Source organism: Pinus tabuliformis, chromosome 4_2, assembly GCF_031772625.1.
Source record: "Pinus tabuliformis cultivar Carrire ecotype Pingquan chromosome 4_2, CPIR1, whole genome shotgun sequence".
Lineage (NCBI taxonomy): Eukaryota > Viridiplantae > Streptophyta > Pinopsida > Pinales > Pinaceae > Pinus > Pinus tabuliformis.
Genome location: NC_142304.1, coordinates 1,175,915,364 through 1,175,942,070, shown reverse-complemented (window position 1 = coordinate 1,175,942,070; position 26,707 = coordinate 1,175,915,364). Strand labels below are relative to the sequence as shown.

Below are 26,707 nucleotides of genomic sequence, written 5' to 3'. Positions count from 1 at the left end.
GATCTAGGTTAAATATTGTACCCTAATTTTGTTGAATATCAATTTTATGGAAGCTAGGTCATATTATTGCATGCATTACTCATTGTATGATATATGAATGACAATCCCCTTAGTGATCTTACATTAGCTCTCCCAAGTGAATTTTGATCTCTCATAAAGGTAATAGTTAGGATTTTAATACTAGGGAATCAAAATATCCTTACTCCTTTGCATGTTTTAGCCAACCTAAAGAATCCATAAACTCCATCAACCCTAGGACTAGGCACTGGCCATCTGTTGTTGGTGTGTCATCATGTCAAAATTTATCCATAAATTTTATCTCTCTCTCTCTCACTTATTTCGGCCCTCTTAAGGCTAAGGAGCCAACTAGAGCTTAGTGTGAATTGACTAGGAAGGGAGATATTTGGCATTGGAAAGTCTACCATCGACGGTTGCCTCAAAATTGTTCCCCTTAGTGAGCATTCATTCCATTTTTATCCATAATTCCCTTGCCCTAGTTGTTTTCCCTAGAATAAAACCCTAGTTTGGTATAGCTTCAACTTGAGGGCTTTTTTAGGGTTTCATGTGCCATAATCTTGTTGAAATACATTGTGTGAAACCCTTTCTTGGGACCTTAACCTTGGGTCATCCCAACACACAACATATCAACCAAACTCTAGGTCTTGCATTGCCTAAATTTGGCATGTACTTGGAAAGGGAATTGGCCCTTCTTCACCATTGGAGGCTTGTACCTTAATTGTGCCTTTCCTATAAAAGCCTCTTAGTCACCTTAAGGCTTATACCTTTAAGCACAGACAGCCTCTTACGTGACCTACCTACCAGGACTCCTCCCATTGGTGAAAATCCATAAAGAGCAAGGGGTAATAGTTGTGGTGATTGTGGGCTACTAGCTTATTGTTGTCACTTGGTCTAGTGATAACTTTGTAGGGTGCCCCTCTCCATTTGTGGCAACATGACCCATAATTACAAAAAACAAAAAAGTAGAGGAAAATGTGACATTTTGGTTTTGAGTGGAAAGGGTCCCATTGCACTCATTTTTTCACCAAGATCGAGCAAATGTAATCAAGTTTGATGTGTGGGCCCCTAACGACCTGAATATCAGAAAAAATAGAACTACCCAAAATAGCAGTTTCCTGAAGGCTAACAAAGCTGAATATGAAAGGTCCTCTGATCGATGGTTATGCCCTGAAGCACCTGGTAATAGACCAGTGTGACTGAGTCTCACGAGATCTTAATCCTATAGTAGCAAGAAGCGCTATTGTGGTTAACAAAGTCCCATCTATCTAGAATGTCCATGAAACATTTCGTCAAAACAATTGCTTGAACCTCTACCTCAATCAATACGATGAAGTGAGCAACAAATGCATCCTCCAACAATTAGGTCAACTTCGAATACAACCATTTAACTACAAGCCAAATTCAAATCCATTGAGTTTGAAGATCAACAGCCTCCATCATCAATATTGTATGTGCCAGTGCATCCCACAAAATTTGATCATACTTAAGAGAGAGCAAAATCTGCTACCATTGTCCCTGCACAGCGATCTACTAAAATAAGATTTTTGTCTAGTCCCTTGGACTGGGAACAAGTACTTGAACATATGTCATATAAAGGATAAAACCATTTTAGAAGAGCCATATGTCTACTAATACCATAATGTTGAATTTACATCGACCACTTAAGACATGATTGCTTTGAGCATAATTACCTTCTAAGCTGCCTCAATCACAATTTCCCTAATCTCAATCACATCTTTGTTCATAAGTTGTTCGTTAACCATTAACCATGTCCTTGCAACAAATCATGATTCAATTTCAATGCAAGATCATATATGTTATCACAATAGGAGGGGTGATTATGCTGTATGGAAAGCCCTATTATGCATTTTAAATCTCCAACTTCTTTTCAAACCCGTAAAAAATAATTTTGCAAGTTGAAGGGGTAGCAATAAGAGCATAGTTTATCATGACAGCCATACATTCGTTTATTAATCTTCTATAATTTTTCAATATTCAGGAAGGACCATGTCATGTACCTTGCCATTCCCCGTGATGTCCCCTGAAATTTAGCTGGGGATCTCTAAAGCCACCCCCAATACTTATCCCCCCTGTCCCCCCATCCCTAACTATTGTGCGACATAGCCAAATAGCTAGTTCTCAGCTATGACTTCTCAAGGGGAGTACTTATATAAAAAATTATGAGTACTTTTGAGGTGGTTTTCTTTATTTAAATTTTTCTAGCTTGTCAGATGGAAAATATCATCAGGTAAAATATCTACGATTTCACTTAAGTCAGTCACAATGCATGTCGATTGCTGTGGTAGTCATTAATATTTGATGAGGCCTCAAAAAGGGAATATATTATTAGTGTTGCGACATCTTTGAAGCATTGATTTTTGGTGGGGAATTAGAATTTGACAACAAAGCCTTTCGTAAAATGGATCGACATTCTGCTCCTAAAACATCTGCATGATGTACACTGTAAACTGGATTTTAAATAACAATACTAAGAAACATTTGACTAGTGCAGTCCAGAGAAGCAAATAGAAAATAATCTTGGGCCAGCTGGATCCTTTATTTCCCTCAAATACTTTAATTACCTGGAAATGTAACAAAAGCTTGTCCCTTCATTCGACCATGCTGCATGAGACGGAAGAGTAACTTCTTTCCAGGACTTTGGAACCGAATATATAAAGCTGCTAGGTCTGCTTCTTTTACATCAGGTGAAAGGTTCTTGATATAAAGGATCTGAGACAAGACAGGCACACCAGTTGATAAAACACGAAAGAAGAGTGGCATTACCCACTGAATGTGAGGAAAGTGCAAATGAATTAACTTACTATAATCCTACATATAAAAAGATGAGATAATTTTATTATTATCCAACTGCTGACCACAAATAGGTCAAAGGGACTCATAAGTACAACACTGGAATAAACAGTCGAAGGAAAAGACCACTCCTATAGAAGCATATAAAGTATGATAAAAGCAGATATAATATATGCTAGATAATATATACAGTCTAAGACCATGATAACATCTAAGAAATGAAATAAAAAAGTCCACATCAGTCTTACATGAGAAGGAATACCAGGTGCATAATTAGCAAATTTGCCACCTTGCATTTCTCGGATCTCATCTTCTGATAGCTTGTTTGATAAAATCTCCATTTCTGAAATAACATCTCCACTGGAAGTACTTAGGTTTGGCACTTGTAATTGTGCTTGGCATTCTGTACTGCTCACTTTCAAACTTTCACCTGCTATTGGACGGTTATTCAATTCTGTATCATTGTTTTTTTGTTCCCAATGCTTTTCATCAATGTATGCTTGTAAGTCAAGTACACCAGGAGCTGGACTAGAAAATACTTCTGCTGTTGAACGTGTGCATTCCTTTTCAGCCTTGCTACGGGCACGGTCCTAAACCCCCATAGTAAATTGTTATTCATTAATCTAGCATTGAACAATTTCGTGCAAGAAAATTACACAAGTATGAATTAAGTATATATTATAGCCATGTAATGGTAAATCATTCTAGAATAGATAAGAAAGACAGCTAACATCATCATCTTAAGCATGAAAATAGAACTAGGAGATTATAAAGATCTGGCAAATGGAAAATGCATGCTTCCAATTAGGCTTTACTCAGATTCTAACAATACTCCAGAACATAAAGCTTGAAACCCATATCACCAGCTATTCAAGTTATGAATGACATTCATCTCTTTGGCAAATATTTACACAGCCCCAAGATAGTTTTGAACCTTGATTCCCCTCATCATATAGTATGAGGATTATTTCAGGTTGAAGACCCTGCCCAAGCAGGCTGCATTTGAATGGTGATGGCTTAGGAGCCATCTTTTTGTGGTTTATGTGTATTGTTCATGCATTATCATTTTATTAGCAGCATCATCACTTTTGATGTTTCCATCTTCCACATGAGGATATAATATTGAGAGCCTTAATGGGGTTTGATTAGCATGATGCACATTTAACTTTTGATTAACCCCTAGCACATTCATGGAAGGAATACCCATCAACTAAGGGTTTTCCGATGTGATATGGTTTATTAGTTGCTCCTTGATGTTGTGAATTGGTGTCTAGGCATGCTTACATCATTTCCCTGGGATTTATGGTTTATGATTTGATTATATGACCTATTCCATGGAACTTTGGTGGACTTATGAAAGGTGATCCACTTTGACACAATCTCCTAGGTCTTCTTCCTCATATGACCATGGTTTCAGTAATCAGTTGATGGTTTCAGCACATGGTTTTGGATCTTTTTCACATTGATTTGATGTCCATACTCCTAGATCGTTCCACTAATGGCTCATGTTTTGAGGAGGATTGGTTATTTGCACATGGATCTATACCTTTGCACATGATCCTAGATCGTCCCTCTCTTGGACGCTATTATCACAACCAAAGTGGACCTTCCTACACACATCTATGGTATTTCTTGAAGGACGTGTTGACCACTTTGTGTCAACGACCCCATAGCAGTACACCCCTCTTTTTTCGTAAAAGGGATCTATCATGTTCAAGTATTTGCGCCTTTCAGATTTCATCATTAGTCAACAGTTTTGTTAAAGATATAAACCCATTATGCATGATTATTATATAAATGATCTTAGTAAGACCATCATGTATGTAACAACCCAGGTAAGCATAGTATTTTGATGACGATTTCTACCTTAGGAGGTTTTCTGTCTCACTGATTCATCTGTCTCTAGACACAAATGATCGGTAGAGTTTTTCCCTCCAACCTCACCCCAAAGCTAAGGTGGATTTTGTCGTCAAGATACTAAGTGAGTCCTAGTGTTTTTTATCGAGTCTTTGTAAAAATAATTTGGGAATAATCCTAGCTAATTGGCTAGATTGTTTTATTGCAAATTACTTGGTCTACTACATCATATTTTGTGTTTCAAAAATGGGTAAATGTTGAGGGTCTATAGCGAACAGGTGTTCCTTCATCTATTAAATTGTAAAATCTTCATGTAAAAAAATATTTAGTGCATGGTCCCTCATAGTTAGACACCATGGTTAAATATTAAAGGGTTGGAAAAATCATTAATCCCCTCATCAGTCAATTAATTAAGTTTTCTGGCAAAATTAAATTAAATCCTAAGCCAGAAATTTAATTAATTGTGTCCTAAATAAAATTAAATTCTCCAAAGGTGAAATTCGTGGGTTTTAAAGAAGTTAATTTTTGGAGGTCCCCAGACAAGGGAATATTGAAGAAATCAAGAAATTTTGGACCCTTGGGCCTTGGTGAATAAGTCAAAGTCAAATTTCTGAGGAATTTAACTCAAAATAATTAATTTTGAGTCAATTAAAAATCAATTAAATGATAAATTCGATTTTTCCTCAAAAATTAAATAATTTTGACGATGATGATTAAAGATTAATTAAATATTTACGAACGGTTGAGCTTAATTTGACAAGGATCAAGCCAACTAGCCATTGGAGATTTTACTTAGAAATTAGAAGTGAGTGTCAGTCTGTCTTTTCATCCGATCTTTGAATCGTGTACTAAGCTCTCAAGATCTCTTGTATACTTTTTGAAATTAATGCAAAAGCCTTTGGGGTTTCAATGTGTCGCGGTGTTCCTCTTCATGAATCTATGGTAATATTGTTTTAATTCTTGCTTAATGTTATGTGAAAACTATCAATCAATAGCTCTTTTAGGATAATCTGAATACAGCGATCTTATTCAGTTTGTTGGATCTAGGGTAACATTTTAATTTTGATCGAAGTAGTAGGTATCTCTATTCCTTCATAATTTCATTGTTGTTCTATTTCTCTACTTGGTTTGATGGTTGATCTAGTGTCTGCAAGAGATCTCTCAGGTTTTCGTTGAGCATTTGGGGATAGTCCTCGGTTGGACCAGCCAACTCTCAGCATATATTTTCTTAAGAGCCTACCTTATGTAAGCTCCAAGACTTATCTCAAGATAAATTCTTTTTCTACAGGGTGTTTTCGAGCTAGTACCTCTCTAAAAACTAAAATTTATCTTTTAAATATTTGTGCAAAATTTGACAAATCTGGCTATTGAGAGCCTTATATTATTGGATCTGGGAGCGGAGTTGGACTTATACTCCTCAAATCTGATAGATCTATAACCTTTGTGCATAGATATGTAAATTTTTTAGATCTGAATTTTTTTTTAACTTGGGCTTCTGGGGTTTTATTTATTTTTGTATATCTGGGTTCTACGTATTTTGTTTTTGTTTTTTTTGCAGGTGCAGATCTAAAAGAGAAGTTTAATTTGAACCCAGATCTAGACCTTGGAGGGCAAGATCTGGCCTTAATACCATTTTGCAAGGACATTATTCAAGATTATTTTCAGTCTGAGGGTTTCAAACTCAGATCTAAAGTTTTTCTAAGAGCAAATTTTAAAGAGGAAAATATGTTGGCTTAAAATTTAAAATTTTGGGCAAGAAATTTTAATTTTTTTTTATAAATTTTTGGAATTCTTGGGCTACCATTTTCTGCTGTGTTTTCCCCTCTCTGGAAAAAATCGAATTCTTTTTCTCCTTCTGTTGTTGCGTTTTTTCTCTTTGTTTATCCATTTTTCTACTTCTTTTTCTCCTTCTGTTGTTGCGTTTTTAACTTTTTTCTCTTTGTTTATTCAAGATTATTTTCAGTCTGAGGGTTTCAAACTCAGATCTAAAGGTTTTCTGAGAGCAAATTTTAAAGAGGAAATATGTTGGCTTAAAATTTAAAATTTTGGGCAAGAAATTTTAATTTTTTTTATAAATTTCTGGAATTCTTGGGCTACCATTTTCTGCTGTGTTTTCCACTCTCTGGAAAAAATCGAATTCTTTTTCTCCTACTATTGTTGCGCTTTTTCTCTTTGTTTATCCATTTTTCTACTTCTTATTTCTGCATTTTTCTTTTCTCCCTCGACCAATGTTTTAAGACTCCGACTCGGCCGACGATCGACTCCGAAACGGTAATGACTCGGCCGGCTCGATTTCAATGACTCGGTCGTTGTAAAAAATACATTAAATATTTATTTTTTTTATAAAAAAACATAATTTTAGAGATTTTCATTCATGTTTCCAAACACACCTACAACTGGAGTCCTTGTTGGTTGTGAGACTGAGGATGGTGGATTGGGATCTGCATTCAACTGAACAGCATGTTCAAGTTCAATTGATGTCTCGATATCTAAATCTAAATCAAGATCCTCATCAAGATCAAACTCTGTTGGACGACTCTCCACTACCCAATCTCATGTTGGATCAATGTCTTCCAACACAATGGGATCTAAATTAGGTCTTTTGTTCAGCAAATGGTTTCGTCTAAGCCGGAGGTTGTATTGGACATAAACTAGATCATTTAACCGTTTTTGATCCAAACGGTTTCTCTTCTTTGTGTTACTTGGGAGCAGGAACGAAAATGGGAGCGGGAGCGACATTTTTAGAAGCTCCTGGTTTGGGAGCGAATCCCAGAGGAGTTCGACAACCAATGTCACTAACATCAAGGTACATAGAGGGATTGGTGCTCTTGATTAAATAAGAGTTCCATACCCTAATACATGACAAAATTCAATGGAAACATTGCAATCCTCCAATCCTGAAATCCTGAAAAACTGATAAGTCTGCTGGATTTTGAATAAAATCTAAAATTCTACTTTCTCCATATGAAATCCAATGAGGCTGAAACCACTTTCAAACATCCTGAGTCATTTCATGGTAATGTTAAAAATTTAAGTAAAAGGATGAAAATGAAGATTAAGGAGAATGTCACTTTTACTTTAAGAATTTAACATTACCATGAAATTTGAATAGCATATCGATAATAGAGAGCATTTGAGTGTGTTAAATAGGGTTTGGGAGGGGGAATGGACCCCAAATGACATTTAGCAAATTCATATAACACCTTGGAGTCCAAACCAATCAGAAATCACCTTAAAAATCCATTAAAAAATATTAAATTGTTGTTTAACGTGTTCTGGGCCGGCTTTTTGTGACTCGGCCGAGTCATAACAGAAACGGCCGAGTTGGCCGAGTCAGCCATGACTCGGCCGAGTCATGGCTGAGGGTATCGGCTCGGATCAACTCGGTCGTTTCGGTATCGAAACGGTCGTTTTTTAAAACAATGCCCTCGACTGGTTCTCTCTCTCTCTACAAACCCTCACACATTTCCTTGTTTCATCTCTCTTCTTTCGGCACCTTCTTTCTCGCGGCCCTCAATACTGCCATCTCCCTGCGTGTCCCCTTGTTCCCCTCTGTTGCTCGATCTCACAGACCTGTCCCTCCTTGCTGCTCACCTGCACGCGCATCGCTTCTCCCTTGCTCGCAGCTCCTTCCTCATCCATGCAATCCCTTTGTTGATGCCATCACTACCATCTCCTTTGTTGAAGAATCTAAGGCATCTAGGTTATGATGACATTCTTCTAACAATGATAACTATTCGTGAGGTACTTTTTACTTTTTCTTATTAGCACAATATTCTCTTATTATTATTAGAGTATGTTCTTTTACTTCATCAAACAGTTACAAAAACAAAAGAGACAAGAACACCAGACGTTGGCTCTCAACCAGGGCAAAAACTCTCTTTCCTAGAGAGGAAAACCCTTCTTCAAATTTCTCTTATTGAAGCTTCAATTGACAAATGTCAAACACTAGACCCTTGACAAGTAGATCCTCCAAGCACAAGACACGGTCTCTCTTTCTTTTGTTCCTTAACTGATGCCTCCTTCTACACTGGACCCTGGCCTATTCCTTCGCTCTTCTTCCAGCAACTGATGGCACCTTTTGCAGAAACCCTAGATCTCCTTAGAGACCTCTATTTTGGTGTCTTCCTTTCCTTCTCAACCTTGCTTGGCAGTATTTTATCTCCTTGATACTTAGACTAGAGAACAAGGCTTTTCTTGAGATATATCTTCAAGTTAGAGGCTGATCCTCTTAACCCTATTGTGGCTCTGATTTCTTCGCACATGTGCCTGATCTAGGGCTTGAAATAGACTCTTTTACTTGCTCTCTTTCTTCGCTTTAGGTGGGACCTACCTCGCTTGAGATGGAGGCCCATTAGGAGCCTCTTCTTAGCCCAATCGAACTCTATTATGTTGTTGCACTTGTAGATCTAATGTGACCACAGAAATAAACTTCTTTCTTTCACGTGTGACAGAATTTGGCCCCAAAACAGTCCTCCAAAACTCAGATTCCTTTCTCTTCTTCTTCATTGGCCTAGAAGCACCTTCTTGCTCTTTTTCGCACCCCTTTCTTGACTCTCTTTCTCATTGATTTCAGAGATCACTTTGTGGTTCATTTGTGAGGTCAAACTGCCCTATATATAGGAATTTGTCCCTCCTATTTGGGCCGACTTGAGCTAGGGAGGCTGACTTGACTTTAAGTGCACCAAAAAATCATTCTTTGAGCCAACATGAAGAGGAGACTTGTCTTTGCGTTAGAGGATCACTTTTAACATATTTCTTTGACTCTAGTACATAGATTTACATAGTGTAACATGTCCACATGGGTCTTTAACAATTACATAAACTCTTTGACTTTCCTAGAAGCACTTAAACATGTGCTTGACCTATGCAATGAGCAAGAAACTCATTTCTTTATTTGACAAAAATAGTAATTCTTTTTCTTTACAAGTACAGAAATCAAAATTACATTTATGAAGACCGAACCTAGTTACACTTTCTTCAACACTCCCTCTTAACTAGGGAGGTATTCATAAATCATTTTACAAGGTGTTTGGACATTTTCAATCTGAAGAATTCACATAATAGAAATCAGATTGGCAATCCATCTGTTACAACATCATAGCAACCAATATTGTCTTCACAGCAAGGCCTTGACTGACAACTCTATTTGTCATTAGATCAAAGCACAATGTTGGCAAGACCAATGACTATAGACACCTTCATCATTGTCTCTCAAGGTACATACCCACCCAAGTGTTCACTGAGTATGACCTTCTAGGACTATTCTTATCTTGGGTTCCCAATCCTCAAAGAATATCGGTCCTCTTGCCTACTCTTATCTTGGATGCCCTACACATCCTCAAAGAGCATCAGATGCCAGATGATTACCCAATCCTCCATTCTTTCTTCCCAAGTGAAGACAAGAATGTTGTGTCTATCTCTCCCTCTCAACTAGGGAAGATATGCCCATTCCTATAAAGGAATGTACCCAAGCTCCCTCTGACCAGGGACTTGCCCAAGCTCCCTCTTAATTGGGGACTTGTCAGAGCTCCCTCTCAACTAGGGACTCTCCTTTTTCATCAGCAACTTCTTCTAGTGGGTCCTTCAGCTGCTTGATCACTTTCTTTCCTTGATGTCATGAAATTCAGTCGAGCTTCTTCCTTGTAGGGCATTAGCCATCCATCACTTTCCTTCTTGGTTTGTCATGTCATTCCTTTCTTCATGGAAAGTGGCCTTCTTGGTACATATCTGGAACCTTCTTCATATAGCTACTTCTTTCTCATCATGCTTCTTTCAGAAATTTCCATCCTCCACATGAATGCTAGTTGTACTTGCACTTACAACTCTTTTTTCAGTAGCCTTGCATGACCCCATCCAAATATTACTCAAGATAAATCAAAATATAACATTAAGTCAAATAGTACCTTTTGAGATGGCTCTTCATCATGACATTTTTTGTTGGCTTGAATCATCAGCATCCTACATGTTTCACATCTTCAAGGCCTTTTCAGGTGTCTAGGGTCCTTTGATCTTTTTCTTTGTCAGAGTTCCCGTGCCTTCTTCCGGGAGATGTCTTAACAAATCTATCTATATGACGTCATTTCTCATGTTGACTTTTATCAGTGTGTGAACCATGCCTTCGTGCATATCTTCAATGAAAGAGATCTACCCTATCCTTGACCATGTTTTTCAGAGCAATTCCTCATGCTCATTAACACAAATGATGACATGACTTAACTAAAAAAACATAGATGCATACATACCTTATCTTAGTTCTTTCCTTGATCATGTCAGCTTCCTTTGACAACTTCCTAGATTGAGATTACCTCAATCTCCTTTGCTTTGCTACATTTTTCCTGCTTACCTATCATCCTTTCTCGAATCCCCATACGTGGAATTCTTATCGAGACATCTACCTTTTCTAAAAACCTTTTATTGAAGATTCCACCGAAGGATCTTTATAGTCCTCATGTTGTAAATGCTCCTTTCTGCTGATGATAGTGGCTTTCTAAGATGATTCTTTCTGATCATCATCAATCCTTTATGCATTAACGAGATCATTCAATGGCTACATCTTCTCTATATGAATTTTATCTGAGCTATCTCTACATAATGCTCCTATATTCCTGAAGATGTATTTTCATAATTCATGCATTCTATCCTACTGCTACATATTCCTATGACATCCAAAACTTTAAAGAGAACTTATGTGAAGAAGTTGATCTCAGTCATAGTAGAGATCTAGAGGGGCTTCTTCTTTTGCTTCTTCTCTTCTTCTTTTACTTCTTGGGTAATGTGGGTTTCTTCTCGTTTCCTCTTATTGTTGTTCTTCTTGAACTTAGGACGATCCCTCTTATAGTGTCCATATTCTTGGCAGCCAAAGCATTGGACTTTGGACATATCTCTTTCACCCTTTTTCTATGGACCAAACTTGCCAAATTTCTCTTTTCTCTTGGCCATAACAACAAATGCTTGCTCCTTTGATCCCACATCATCTTTGGCTTTGAGTTGATTCTCTTCAATTTTGCATAGGACCAAAGTTCATTCAATGGGGTGGCTTCCTTCTTGGCATATATACTTGATGTGAAGTTGCCCCATTCCTCAGGGAGTGCATTGAGCACCACAGTTGTCATCTCTTTGTCTAATATAACTTCTCCTAGTTCGTGTAGTTGGTCTCTCATCTGAGAGATCTTCATGAAGTAAGGAGATATTCCTTCTTCTTTGGATATCTTCAATTTATATAATTCATTACACAATGATATCACTTCTCCACCTGTACTCACTGAGAATAGCTTCACCAGCTTATCAAACATTTCTTTAGATGTTTCAAGTTTGGAAACATAAGGAATGAGAGGGTCCTTGATGGATTCTATCAAAATCCTTTGAGCCCTTGTTTCATCCTTATTATACTTTGCTAGGGCTTGAGTTTGTTCCTTTGCAGGAACAGTGACATTCCCTTTGATGTAGTCCATAACTTCATTTTCTTTGAGAAGTAGATCAGTCCTCTTTTTCCATGCAAGGAAATTAGCAGTCCCAACCAATTTGTTGCTTTCCTTGCAAAAAGACATTTTGATATGTTCAGAAGAGGACATAAAAATACTTACTTGAGAGAGTTGTTGTGAAGAGATCTTGTTGCTTCCTTGAAGATTTGATGATTTGACTTCTTAGATCTTGGAGTTCTTCAAGATGCTTCCTTCAAGGTGCCTTGTGAGAGATCTACTTGGTGATGAAGACTTCTCAGTATGTAGTTCTGGAGATCTTCACTGATGGACCTTGATCTTGGGTGCCTTCCTTCGAAGATGAAGAATCTTTGATTGAGACTCTTCTTGGATGATCCTTCTTGTAGATGCCTTTAGATGGAAGGCTTTTCTTCTTTCTTTGTTCCCAAGATGGTAGTCCTTATTTTGATGGATCTAGAACCCTAGCTTGTAGATCTTATGCTTCAACCTTTGTGTTCTTGAGATGCCCTTCCTTGAAGTTTCACCTTAGCTCGAATACCCTGCTAAAGAATCTAGGGCATCTAGGTTATGATGAGATTCTTCTAACGATGATAACTATTTGAGGTACATTTTACTTTTTCTTATTAGCACAATCTTCTCTTATTATTATTATTAGAGTGTGTTCTCTTACTTCATCAAATAGTTACCAAAACAAAAGAGACAAGAACACCAGATGTTGGCTCTCAGCCAGGGCAAAACCTCTCTTTCATAGAGAGGAAAACCCTTCTGCAAATTTCTCTTATTGAAGCTTCAATTGACAAATTCCAAACACTAGACCCTTGACAAGTAGATGCTCTGAGCACAAGACACAGTCTCTCTTTCTTTTGTCCCTTAATTGATGCCTCCTTCTACACTGCACCCTGCCCTCTTCCTTCGCTCTTCTTCCAGCAACTGATGGCACTTTCTGCATAAACCCTAGGTCTCCTTAGAGACCTTTATTTTGGTGTCTTCCTTTCCTTCTCAACCTTGCTTGGTAGTATTCTATCTCCTTGATACTGAGACTGGAGAATGAGGTTTTTCTTAAGATATATCTTCAAGTTAGAGGTTGATCCTATTAACCCTATTGCAGCTCTGATTTCTTTGCACGTGTGGCTAATCTAGGGCTTGAAATAGACTCTTTTACTTGCTCTCTTTCTTCGCTTTAGGTGGGACCTACTTCGCTTGAGATGGAGGCCTATTAGGAGCCTCTTCTTAGCCCAATCGAACTCTATTATGTTGTTGCACTTGTGGATCTGATGTGACCACAGAAATAACCTTCTTTCTTCGCACGTGTGACAGAATTTGGCCCCAAAACAATCCTCCAAAACTCGGATTCCTTCTCTCCTTCTTCGTTGGCCTAGAAGCACCTTCTTGCTCTTTTTGGCACCTCTTTCTTGACTCTCTTTCTCGTTGATTTCAAAGATCACTTGGTGGTTCATTTGTGAGGTCGAACTGCCCTATATATAGGAGTTTGTCCCTCCTATTTGGGCTGACTTGAGCTAGTGAGGCCGACTTGACTTTAAGTGCACCAAAAATTCATTCTTTGAGCCGACATGAAGAGGAAACTTATCTTTGCTTTGGAGGATCACCTTTGACATATTTCTTTGACTCTAGTACATAGATTTACATAGTGTAACATGTCCACGTGGGTCTTTAACAATTACATTGACTCTTTGACTTTCCTAGAAGCACTTAAACATGTGCTTGACCTATGTAATGAGCAAGAAACTCATTTCTATATTTGACAAAAATAATATTTATTTTTCTTTACAAGTATAGAGATCAAAATTGCATTTATGAAGACCGAACCTAGTTACACTTTCTTCAACATCCTTCGAGCTCCATCCATCATCCTTCGTCGCCCTCTCCTCCTTCGACCTGCAAATTGGCCACCAAAGATCCTCCCTCCCTGGTTGTCATCGTCGAGCCTACATACAAGCATTCGATTCACTTTCATTTTTTTATTTTAATTCTTTTGTGGTGATTTCATTAGGGTTAGAATTATAAATAATATAATTTGATTCTTTTTTAGTTCGCTTTTTGAGGTTTTATTTTTGTTTAAATTAAAAACAAAAACTCTAAAATTGCGATTTTAAATTTTTTTTAGTGTGTGACTTTGATTTATTTTTTGTAGGAATCGATTTTCATTTTTTTTATTTTTTTCTTTTCCTTTTTATTTTGATTTTTTTTATGACACTTTGATTTTGTTTGAGATAAAAACAAAATTTAAAAATAAAAATAAAATAAAATAAAATCATTTCCATTTTTTAATGTGACTTTGATATTTCTAAAAGAATTAAATCAAAAGAGAACTTTGTGCTCTCACATCAAAATTTTAAATTTTTATGTGGCTTTAGGCCCATTAAAAATTTAATTTATTAAGCCTTTTGGTTTTTCACTTTTGTCACATTAAAAAACTTAATTAATCACTTGTCACAATAAATTTGTTTCATAAAACTTAGCACATTAAATTTTCCTAAGGAATAATTAAATTTTAATCTAAAATTCCTTCTTGGGGTTTTTTGTGTTAGGGATTTGGGACTTTAAAATTTAAAGGGAAAATTTTGTGGTATTAAAATTTTTAATATAGTCAAACGCGTTTAGATAATTTTTTAATCATCTCTAAAGATTGACTATTGGAAAGCAAGAAATTTTTTCTGGATTGGGTCACCTAAGAAGAATCATTATAATTCTAGAATCGTTAAGTTTTTAGCATTTAAATTTCATGTTTCTTCATGGTATTTAAATTCTCCAAAATTTAATTGCTAGAGTATTTTGCATGCTAAGGTTTTGAGAATTTTCTTATGTTTGACATCTATTGAGATTGTTCGTTGTTGAATTAATTCTAAGCGTGATTTAATTACTTGAATTATTTGATGTTTATTGCATGTTAAATATTTTGCGAATATTTTGAGTAAATGTTAAAGTACTCTGTCATGGAATTGTGAAAATTGCATATCTTTTTGTTTCCTAAATTGAGTATTTTTTGAGCATCTGACGTTGAATTGTGAAGAAGCCTTTGTTCTCTTTGAGCTATAATTGTACTAAAAAGATTTGAAGTAAGCTTGTGGTTTAATTGTGATATTGTTAAGAAGTTTATCTTTCAATCTTTGTCTAGTGAAGTGAACATTCATTTTGGTGATTAAGGGCTTTGATATATAACTCTGAAGCAGATCATAACATAAGCGCTTCTAATCCTCGAATTTAACTTCATCTCATCTTCTAATCATCTCATGCATTTACATATTAAGTTAGTTCTGCATAACTAAAATTTACTTCCAAGCATAAGCTCGGTCAATAGAGAGATAGGTACCCATCCATCTTTGCTTGAGAAGCCTGCTTTTAATAGTACTTAAAACGGTGACCTTGCAATTGTCAGAGCCACAACTCTCTGCAGCGCCGGAGGCACAGAGTATGTTAGATTTTCAGGAGAGGTATTGTTAATCACACCTTAGTGTGCTTCACCTTATCTTCTCTCTACCAATTACTACGAAATCAGGCTCAATATAGAAAGGATTGAACGGTTTAAACTTAGATAGGAATTTAACTAAGTTTCTTGCATCTCACATTAACTTTTGGATTTGCATTTCATATAAGATAGTCACTCATCCAAGCAATAGTTGCAAATTAATTACTTGATCCTAAATTTCCTAGCAACATTGTTGACTCCATAAGGCACTAGTATCAATCGTTTAAATCTAATCAAATCCTATAAGTCTTGCTAAATCTTAATCAAGTACTTGGTCACTTCATTGTATCTCCCAAACTGGATGGTTCCCAACTAGTTCTCCTTCATTCCATTTCCGTAGGGTCTATACCCCCTTAGCCTATTGTAGGGAGACAGCTTAAACGGAGAGATTGGGGATCAAGGTGACAGCCCCTGATCTGATTCATTGTCACAGTGCCTAGACATTCTGTGCGACAACATGACGAATTGGTTATCTTCTTGGAGAAAACACCTTAACCACTTCTTCTATTTTAGGCATGAGGATTTGTTTCTCAAGGTTGTTGACCCCTCATCTAGTAAATTCTTGCAATCTTCTTGACTCTTTGGCCATTTATTTATGAAGACATGACTACCCTTAGGGCACATCCTCCTAGGGAACACTCTATTTGGGATTAATATATTGTTTGTGTTAAGTTTTAGGGCTAGATTGTTCTTTGTTGTAGAAAATTGCATTTTTTTAACTTTTTCAACATTTTCACATTACATTCACCCCATAATATCATATCATCATTAGTAATTATGTAGAGAGAACAATAACATAAACAATGCAATGGAATAGTAACAAACAATAGAGGAAAAGAATACACGATAGAGACACCAGGATTTAGGTCAAAGACTAGGGAAAAACCCCGCAAGGGGGAAAACCCAACCAAATTCTTCTTCTTAGATATTCATCAAATGTTCAGCTGAGATACAAAGTACAATGAGACATAAGTCTTTCATCATCAATCATATTAGGCCACCTAGGGCCAATCCTAGATCATACTAGATCCTCATACTAAATTTTGGATCATACTAGATCCATTTCATTGTCACAAGTACAATCAGTCTCAATCTGACATTACAACCATAGGAGCATTGTATACGTCATTTGACACAAGGGCACTGCCATATATACCATCGTTAACACTGCCACAAAGGCACTGTCACATATCATTGTTATCCCTGTCACATATCATTGACATCACCATAAAAGTCATTGTCATCCAGCACATCTATCACTGCCCCAAGCATCATTTGTCACAAAGTACAAGGATCTCAACCCAAACATCACTATCACAATATCTCTTGCCATACATCATTGTCATAGGGTTACTACCAAACATCACATTGTCATATAGATCACAGTCATACACCATTAGGTCATTGTCATAAAACAAAGTCATTGTCATGTCAAGGCCATTGTTATATCAAATATCATTGTTATACAAAGGTCATTGTTATGCCAAGTTCATTGCCATATCAAAGGTTACTATGTCATATATCATTAGGTTAGCCATATTGTCATCACAAGTATCATTGCCAGCATATATTATAGCCAAAGGTATTTCTGTCAAAAGGGTATTGTCATAATCATTGCCAAAGATCACTGTCATTCCCAAGCATCAAAGCCATACAATACTATTAAGAGATGTGAACCACAGCGAGCCACAAAGAATCAATGTGGGCCATAAAGAAATTAATGTGAGTCACAAAGAACCACAAAGAATGAATGCGAGCCATAGTGAAACTGATGTGAGCCATCGCGAGCCACAGATATAAGGAGCGAGTCATAGAGAATGAAAACGAAACACAAAGAATTGAGTGTGAGCCACAAAGAATAAATGCAAACCACTATAAATGATGCGAGCTACAGAGAGTGAAAACCACAGAGACAACAAATGTGAACCACAATGATAACAAATGCAAACCATACATTGTCATCCATATAGAAATACAAATACGGACCACAATGATAACAAATGTGAACCACAAAACATGATGCGAGCCACAAAACATTGTGAACCATAGCGAAAAGGATGCGAGCCACTAAGAACACAATACGAGTCACAGATAATAAAAGTGAGCCTTAGAAAATAGATGTGAGCCATAGATATGCAATGCAAGCGATAGAGACAATTCGAGCGACAGAGAACTCATGCGAACCATTGTTGCCATCAAAATCTCAAATCTTGTTGATGATCTCTTGTCTATTGATGTGTCTTAAAGGAGCTCCAATGGGTCTGTATTTATACTAATCGATGGGGTGCCTTTTGGTGCGAATGAGGCCCTTCATTTGACAGGCCAACTTGAACTTAACAATAATAATTTTCTCTAATCAAATTCAAATTTTCTTGCCCAAATAAATTTGTCACAATAACATAATAATAATTATAGGGTATTGTCATAATCATTGTCATTGCCAAAGCATCAAAGCCATATAATACTATTAAGAGATGTGAGCCACAGCAAGCCACAAAGAATCAGTGTGGGCCATAAAGAAATTAATGTGAGTCACAAAGAACCCCAAAGAATGAATGTGAGCCATAGCGAGCCACAAATATAAGGAGCAAGTCATAGAGAATGAAAGCGAAACACAAAGAATTGAATGTGAGCCACAAAGATAAATGCAAACCACTATAAATGATGCAAGCCATAGAGAGCGCAAACCACAGAGATAACAAATATGAACCACAATGATAACAAATGCAAACCATAGAACATGATGTGAACCACAAAACATGATACGAGCCACAGAACATTGTCATCCACAAAACATGATGCGAGCCACAGAACATTGTCATCCACAGAGAAATACAAATACGAACCACAATGATAACAAATGTGAACCACAAAACATGATGCGAGCCACAGAGCATTGTCATCCACAGAGAAACACAAACACGAACCACAATGATAACAAATGTGAACCACAAAACATGATGCGAGCCATAGCGAAAAGGATGCCAGCCACCAAGAACACAATACGAGTTAAAGATAATAAAAGTGAGCCTTAGAGAATAGATGTGAGCCATAGATATGCAATGCAAACCACAGAGACAATGTGAGCTACAGAGAACTTATGCGAACCATTGTTTCCATCGAAATCTCAAATTTTGTTGATGATCTCTTGTCTATTGATGTGTCTTAAAGGAGCTCCAATGGATCCGTATTTATACTAATCGATGGGGTGCCTTTTGGTGTGAATGAGGCCCTTCATTTGAGAGGCCAACTTGATCTGAACAATAATAATTTTCTTTAATCAAATTCCAATTTCCTTGCCCAAATAAATTTGTCACAATAATATAATAATAATAAGAGGAGTGCCAAACGCATTAATAATAATATCCCTTTTATCCAATTGAATTCTCTTTGGGGCAAGATGGGCTTTCCTTGGGGCAGTTGGGTTCTTATGGAGAAATTCGTCCCATAGCTGCCCCAATTTTCAATAGTTTGTTGATGTGATGCTATAACTATTTTTGCACACGCTTCAAGGGCACAACCTCCATGGATCATTTATGTTATCTTGGTTTGCTCAATATGGTGACTAGTCCCATAGCCACCATGTCCAACACTTCTCAAGGATGAATCTCTTCGCATCAATTATTTTACATTATGGCCAAGTCAAAGTAGCCCAAAACATAACTACCTTGGCACATTTGTCATGCATGTGTGTTAAAATTAGCAACTAGGGCCAAACTCCATGTGGGTCATCTTATTCATGGCTGATAATATTTTTATTAAATCCCTTTCGTCGAGAGGTGTAAGATTGATCTAAAGATAATCCGATTCTGATAAGTATTTATGGAGATATGAATTTATTTTGTTTATGGAATAATTATCAAACTGACCAACAACTCATGTAGGCTCAAAATCCTAACAGTCACATCTATTAAATCATCAACAGTTGTGTATAAATACAGGAGGTCTTTTCCTCATTTGGACACACTCATCTCATCACATCTCTCTCTCTCTCCTGCGTAGAAAAAGAGGCTCTTCTCCTACTGCGCAGAAAGAGACTCTTCTCTCACACTTGTGGAAGGAAGGTGCAGAATTTAGGGTTGCAACTGTAGAACCAAAGTTTGACCAGCGTTGACCATCAGTCTGCCTCTCAGAACTACGCTGTAGGTGAATCTAGATCTCCTCTGAAGGCCGCATTTTTTGGTGAAGGAATCAAGCCAATCCGACAGTTGGTTTGCAAGATATTGTTTGCCCTAGTTTGGCTGATCTAGGGTTTGCCGCTGCAATCAGATTTCTGTAATATTTCTCTCTGCTAAATTATTGAAGATAAAAGAAGATTTGATCAAAGGGTTTCCCCATATTGGGGTTTGTCCCTAGCTAGCCGCCACATCTTGTGTCTCTTTTCTTGGCTTGTTTCCTGTCGATCGTTTAATGTTCTATCTGCACTTTACTTTATGTACATGTGATTGCTAATCTGTGGATAATAATAAGAAAGATAAGTAAACTGCTATAAGCATAGAACATACCATAACTTAACATGGTATCGGAGCTGAGGTGAAGACAAAGCCCCAGCAAAAGCAAGAGCAATCACGAAAGAGAAGATTGGCAAGGCTATCCTAAAAGAACTATGGGATCCTCAACACTCTTCCCTGCTGAGGACAAGCTCCGTGAGAAAGTTGACTATCACGGATGGAAGATGTCTATCGATCTAACCTTAGAAGATCAAGGAGTGTTGGACCATGTGAGAGGCAATATTGTTGAGCCTCCATCAAATGCACCCGCTGCTGCCAGGAACAAATGGAAAACCGGTGAACTCAAAACAAAGAAGATCATCCGGGACTCTATCGACAAGCGCTTTGTGGCCTACATCTCTGACCTGAACACCTCCAAGGAAATCTACAATAGACTGGTGAGTTTATTTAAATTTAATGATGCAAATCAGGTTTTGTTTCTTAGAAATACACTGAAGGAAATTAAGAAGGGCACAGATGAGAGTATGCAAGCATACTTCTTAAGAATCACAAAGATCGAGAACGATCTCCTATTCTATTAGGGAGACTATCACTGATAAGGAAATGGCACTCACGACTCTTGGAGGATTACCATCCGAATGGTACGTGTTCAGGACTACTCTTCTGAACAATAATGTAATTCCTGGTTTCGAGGAATTAATGACTAGATGCATCCAAGAAGAAACAAGGGTAGAAGAACAAAAAATGCCCATGCCTAAAGGTCCTCCTTTTGCCTTTTCTTCTCATGCTAAGAAAAGAGATAATTCCAGGACTAAATCAAAAAGAAAGGTTGGACCTAAGGGTGGAAGAAAAGGACGATGTTAGATTTGCGATAAAGCAGGTCACTATGCAAGGGAGTGCCCTAATAGAAAGGACTCACACCGGGACGATGATCAAAATCCCTCTCATGGCTATCAAAGGAATGACAAATCTAATAGCAGAGGTAAAAGGAGTGCTGGAAGTCAAGGAAGAGGACAATCATTCAAGAAGGCTAGAAATTCCAGGTATGAATCTAACATTGTTGACAATAAGCAGGATGAATATTATCTACCAGCTGCTCTATCTACCTCTGCTCCTTCGGACTCAATGGGAATTTGGCTCATTGATAGTGGTGCCTCAAGGCACTTCACTGGTTACAAAGAAGTTCTCCATAATCTGATAGAGAAAGAAACTAACCTGGAAATTGTCCTTGGAGATAATATGAAATATCCCGTGAAAGGTGTAGGCAATGTCTCTTAAATTGAATCAAGGTAATACGATCCACTTACAGGATGTATTATATGTACCTGACCTCAAAAAGAACCTGGTGTCCATCTCGGCAATGGAAGACAAAGGCTACAAGGTGGCTTTCATCAATGACAAGGTACGTGCATGGAAAAACAATATTAAATATGCCTTCACTCTTGGGTTTCAAGTTGATTCATTATATCAGGTCGGAGGAAGTCCACTAGGTGTCATGTCTTGTGACACATCTCGAGCCTTGATCAAGAATCAAACCGAAAAAGAAGATCAAGATCTTAAGGACCGATAATGGAACTGAATATGAGTCTAACAAGTTTCATGACTTTTGTAAAGAGGCTGGCATTAAGAGGGAGACTACTACACCATATACTCCTGAACAGAATGGTGTGGCGAAAAGGAAGAACCGTATGATTGTGGAAGCTGTCCGTGCCAAGCTCCATGATCAAAGACTTTCAAAGTTTCTATGGGCCAAAGCTGCAAGCACCGCCGTATATGTACAAAACCGATGCCCTCATCAAGCATTGGGTTCCAAGACTTCTGAAGAAATGTTCACCAGTAAGAAACTTGACATATCTCATTTTAGAATTTTTGGAAGCCCTGTATATTTTCATGTGCTGAAAGAGAAAAGGAATAAATTGGGTGCATCTGGAAAGAAAGGAATCTTCGTGGGCTATGGTGGAAATACTAAGGGCTATATAATTTATGTAGCCGATCAAAGGGAAGTCGTGATTAGTCATGATGTCACCTTTGACAAAGATATGGCTCTCAGCAAGATGAACAATCTTCCTACAGTGAGGAACTCTCAAGAAGCTGACACCAGGGACCAAAAGAAAAAGAGTATGACAAGATATTTGCACCTGTTGCCAGATATACCACCATCCCCTCGATCATAGCCCTTGTGGCTTCACTAGGATGGAAACTACATCAGATGGATGTTAAGACTGCATTCTTGCATGGTTCGATCAAAGAAGAGGTCTACGTGGAGCAACCCGAAGGATTTGAGATTTATGATCGAAAATCTCATGTGTGCAGGTTGAAGAAGGCCCTCTATGGGCTGAAGCAAGCACCCCGAGCATGGTATGAGAGGATCAATAGCTATTTGATGAAGTTGGGATTCACTAGGAGTGAAGGCGACCCTAACCTCTACTTTAATGTTGAAGATGACAAACCTCTCATACTGGTGTGTATGTGGATGACCTCTTCCTAACAAGTGCAGACCCTCTCATTCACAAATGTAAGAGGGAGTTGGCTTCTAAATTTGAAATGAAGGACCTAGGACTGATGCACTATTTCCTAGGACTTGAAGTCTGGCGGAAGCCAAGGGAAATTTTCCTATCTCAAGGAAAATATGTGGTGAAGATATTGGAATGATTCAGTATGGTAGACTGCAAGCATGTAACTACCCCGATGGAGCTTGACTTCAAGAAGTTAAGCGGTAGTGCTACTAGACCTATTTTACGAAATGCCACCGAGTATCGTCAACTCGTCGGAGCATTAATGTTCTTAGTGAACTCCCGTCCAAATATATGCTTCGCAATCAACACGTTGAGTCAACATATGGTTGGACCTCACCACATACATTACATTGGTGCCAAGAATCTGTTGAGATATCTTCGTGGCACAATTACATATGGGCTAAGATACACTGCCAGAGATGTGAGATTACTTGGATACACAGATGTTGATTGGGCAGGCAGTGTGATGGATCGTAAGAGCACTTCTGGGTGTTGTTTCTCCTTGGGATCTGCTTCGATATCCTGGATGAGCAGGAAGCAGAAGTCGGTGGCTTTGAGCACTGCCGAGGCAGAGTATATTGCTATTAGCATGGCCTCCTGTGAGGTAGTCTGGTTGCGGAAGCTCTTCAGTGAGTTGTTTGGATTTACACTGGAGACCACCATGATCCTATGTGACAACCAGAGTGGGATTCGTTTGTCAAAGAATCCCATATTTCATGATCGCTCCAAGCATATCGATATCAGGTACCACTATATTTGAGATATGGTGCAGCGGGGAGCTATAAGGCTCCAAAATATCGGTACAAATGAATAGGTCACCAACATTCTGATAAAGCCCCTAGGAAAGGTCCAATTTTTGACTTTCCGAGAACGACTTGGTGTCGTTCAGAAACCCTCTGATGAGGGTCTTGTATGATGTATGGAGCTCTTGTAGCTCTAGGGGGGTGCGGGGTACTTCTTGGAGCAACATATGACCACAGGGTAAGAATCAAAACCTTCCCTGTAACTCCCCGTGGCGATTATGTAGCAGGATGATTAGTTCTCCTGTGAGGTCTAGATGATGTGTTCTCCATGACGATTATGTAGCAGGATGATTAGTTCCCTTGTTGGGTCTAGATGATGTGTTCTCCATGACGGTTGTGTAGCAGGATGATTAGTTCTCCTGTGAGGCCTGGATGATGTGTTCTCCATGGCGATTGTGGACAGGATGATTCACTCTCCTGTGGACAGGATGATTCGCTCTCCTGTGGACAAGATTATTCGCTCTCTTGTGGGACAAGATGATTCGCTCTCTTGTGGGACAAGATGATTCGCTCTCATGTGGACAGGATTGATTAGTTCTCCTATCGAGGCATCCTACCCATGCAGTCTGGGACTCATGGGAAGTACCTCTCATCTGATCAATGAGTAGGGAAATGAGGATAGGGACCATAGTAGTACTGACGGACGCATCATTGTATCTACCGTACTCCCTATGCTAGGATGACCTTCATTGATCTGGGATCAATGATACTGGTATGGGACTAGTGGTAGGAGTTGTACCCACTATGACATTGACTTCGAGTCGATTGAGACTGGTCTAGGACCAGTGGTACATACTTTGAGACTGACTTTGGGTTAGTGAAGGACTGGTCTAGGACCAGTAGTAGTAGTGGTACCTACTATGACGCTGACTTTGGGTCGGTTGAGACTGGTCTAGGACCAGTGGTACACACTCTGAGACTGACTTTGAGTCAATGAAGGATGATACTGGTCTGGGACCAGTGGTAGGAGTTGCACCTACTATGACACTGACTTCAGGTCGGTTGAGACTGGTCTGGGACCAGTGGAACACACTCTGAGACTGACTTTGAGTCAGTATGATACATCCTCGATCATATCTTCTTCTTCATAATTCGGACAAAGCAAAGCAGAGCAGAACAGAGCAGATCAGAACAGGGCAGAACAGAACAAAGCAAAGCAGAGCAGATCAGAACAGGGCAGAACAGAGCAGAGCAGGCAGGATAGAACAGAGTAGAGCAGGGGTCAACCTGTACAGGGCAATGCATTTGATGGATGAATAGTAGCGACCGACAGACGAATTGCGATGGAGTTCTCCCTAGTTGAGAGAGAGTGTTAAAATTGGCAACTAGGGCCAAACTCCATGTGGGTCATCTTATTCATGGCTGATAATATTTTTATTAGATCCCTCTCGTCGAGAGGTGTAGGATTGATCTAAAGATCATCCGATTCCGATAAGTATTTATGGAGATATGAATTTATTTTGATTATGGAATAATTATCAAGCTGACCAGCAACTCATGTAGGCTCAAAAGCCCAACAGTCGCATCTATTCAATCATCAACAGTTGTGTATAAATACAGGAGGTCTTTTCCTCATTTGGACACACTCATCTCATCACATCTCTCTCTCTTTCTCTTGCGCAAAAAAAGAGGCGCTTCTCCTACTGCGCAGAAAGAGATTCTTCTCTCACACATGTGGAAGGAAGGTGAAAAATTTAGGGCTGCAACTGCAGAACCAAAGTTTGACCAGTGTTGACCATCAGTTTGCCTCTCAGAACTGCGTTGTAGGTGAATATGGATCTCCTCTGAAGGCCACATTTTTTGGTGAAGGAATCAAGTCGATCCGACGGTCGGTTTGCAAGATATTGTTTGCCCTAGTTCGGTTGATCTAGGGTTTGCTGCTGCTAATGTAAATCAGATTTATGTACTATTTATCTCTGCTGAATTATTGAAGATAAAAAAAGATTTGATCAAAGGGTTTCCCCATATTGGGGTTAGTCCCTGGCTAGCCGCCACATCTTGTGTCCCTTGTCTTGGCTTGTTTTCTGTCGATCGTTTAATATTCTATCTGCACTTTACTTTATGCACATGTGATTGCTAATCTGTGGATAATAATAACAAAGATAAGTAAACTGCTATAAGCATAGAACATACCATAACTTAACAGTGTGCCTCTCCAAGTTCACCCATTGCACACATCTCAAGGGTACACCTCTTCCCTGATGTTTCATATTACTTGTTGGTCAAACTAGGCTTCTTAAAGAGTGCCCTCATTATTGAAAGTACATTTGGAATATTTTCAGCCTATTTTGAGAGTGGCTCCCTTTCATTTGACTTAGCAAATATATTGTTTTGTTGGAGGATGGTTATCGAAGGCATTTCCAAATTAGCACTCCATAGAGGAAGAGGAAAAATGGCATGAAGTAATCACTTTCTTGGTCAAAGAGGCCTTCCTCAAGGAGGTGTTTTGTATGGAGAGTGAAACAGGTGGCATATCAATCGTGTGGCTTCACTACTTGTAAGGGAATTTTTGACATGAAGAGCCCATTATGTGATAATTCATCATTTTCTAGTATTTTTCCTAGAATCTAGATTCCACTAAATAATATTTTACTATAGTCGAGATTAAGCTAAAATCTATATCATAATTTGCTCTCTTTGTTGCCCCTTTAGGGTCTCAGAGCCAATGTTGCACGACTCGTACTCGTATAAGGCTCTTCTAGCTATTGACTCATCGACTCATATAAGACTCGGGAATGACCCATATAAGGCTCGTCAAAATACAAAAAAAAAACTTACAATATGGTGAATTTTAAGCACAAAAAAAAACTAATGACAATTCCAATCCTTATAATTTATAAAAACCACAATATATGCAATAATTCATAACATCATCTCATATCTATAAAAGTACAACATAACATATTCGATTTTTGTAAGCAATACATTCAGATACTAAATAAGAAAAGGAATCCTGATTCCATAATTAAAATCAAAAATGTCAGCAAGTTCAAAATTCAAATACATATGTCATAAATGATAAATGATTGTCTCATAACAATCTTGAGTCTCATCACCCATGGACGACTACGCCTACAATAAGCCCTCGTGGAGCTAGTGTTAACATCGGAAGGTTGAAGCAACTATCAAGAAGGTGTATTTGGAGTCTCCATTTGAGATGGAAAACTAGAGAGATCCTCAGTCTCTTCATCAAGCCAACTCAAATTAGGGGACTCCTCCACAACCCAATCGGACTCCCAATCAATAGTATCCAATAAAATAGGATTTGTATCCTTTGGTTGCACTTGTTTTGTGAGCATTCGAAGGTTGTAGTAGATGAATA

The 26,707-nt window shown here is 38.2% G+C and overlaps 1 protein-coding gene across 2 annotated transcripts in view; it reads right to left on the bottom strand.

Annotated features, from left to right (window-relative positions):
- Window positions 1-26,707, bottom strand: part of LOC149173853 (uncharacterized) — a 188,164-nt gene that overhangs the window by 14,369 nt on the left and 147,088 nt on the right. For both annotated transcript variants that reach the window (XM_089424756.1, XM_089424757.1), the window contains exons 5-6: window positions 3,078-3,419; window positions 2,601-2,748 (exon numbers count right to left, since the gene is read on the bottom strand). In XM_089424756.1, the coding sequence (XP_089280882.1) occupies window positions 2,601-2,748; window positions 3,078-3,419 (490 nt within the window). The remainder of the gene's footprint in view (window positions 1-2,600; window positions 2,749-3,077; window positions 3,420-26,707) is intronic.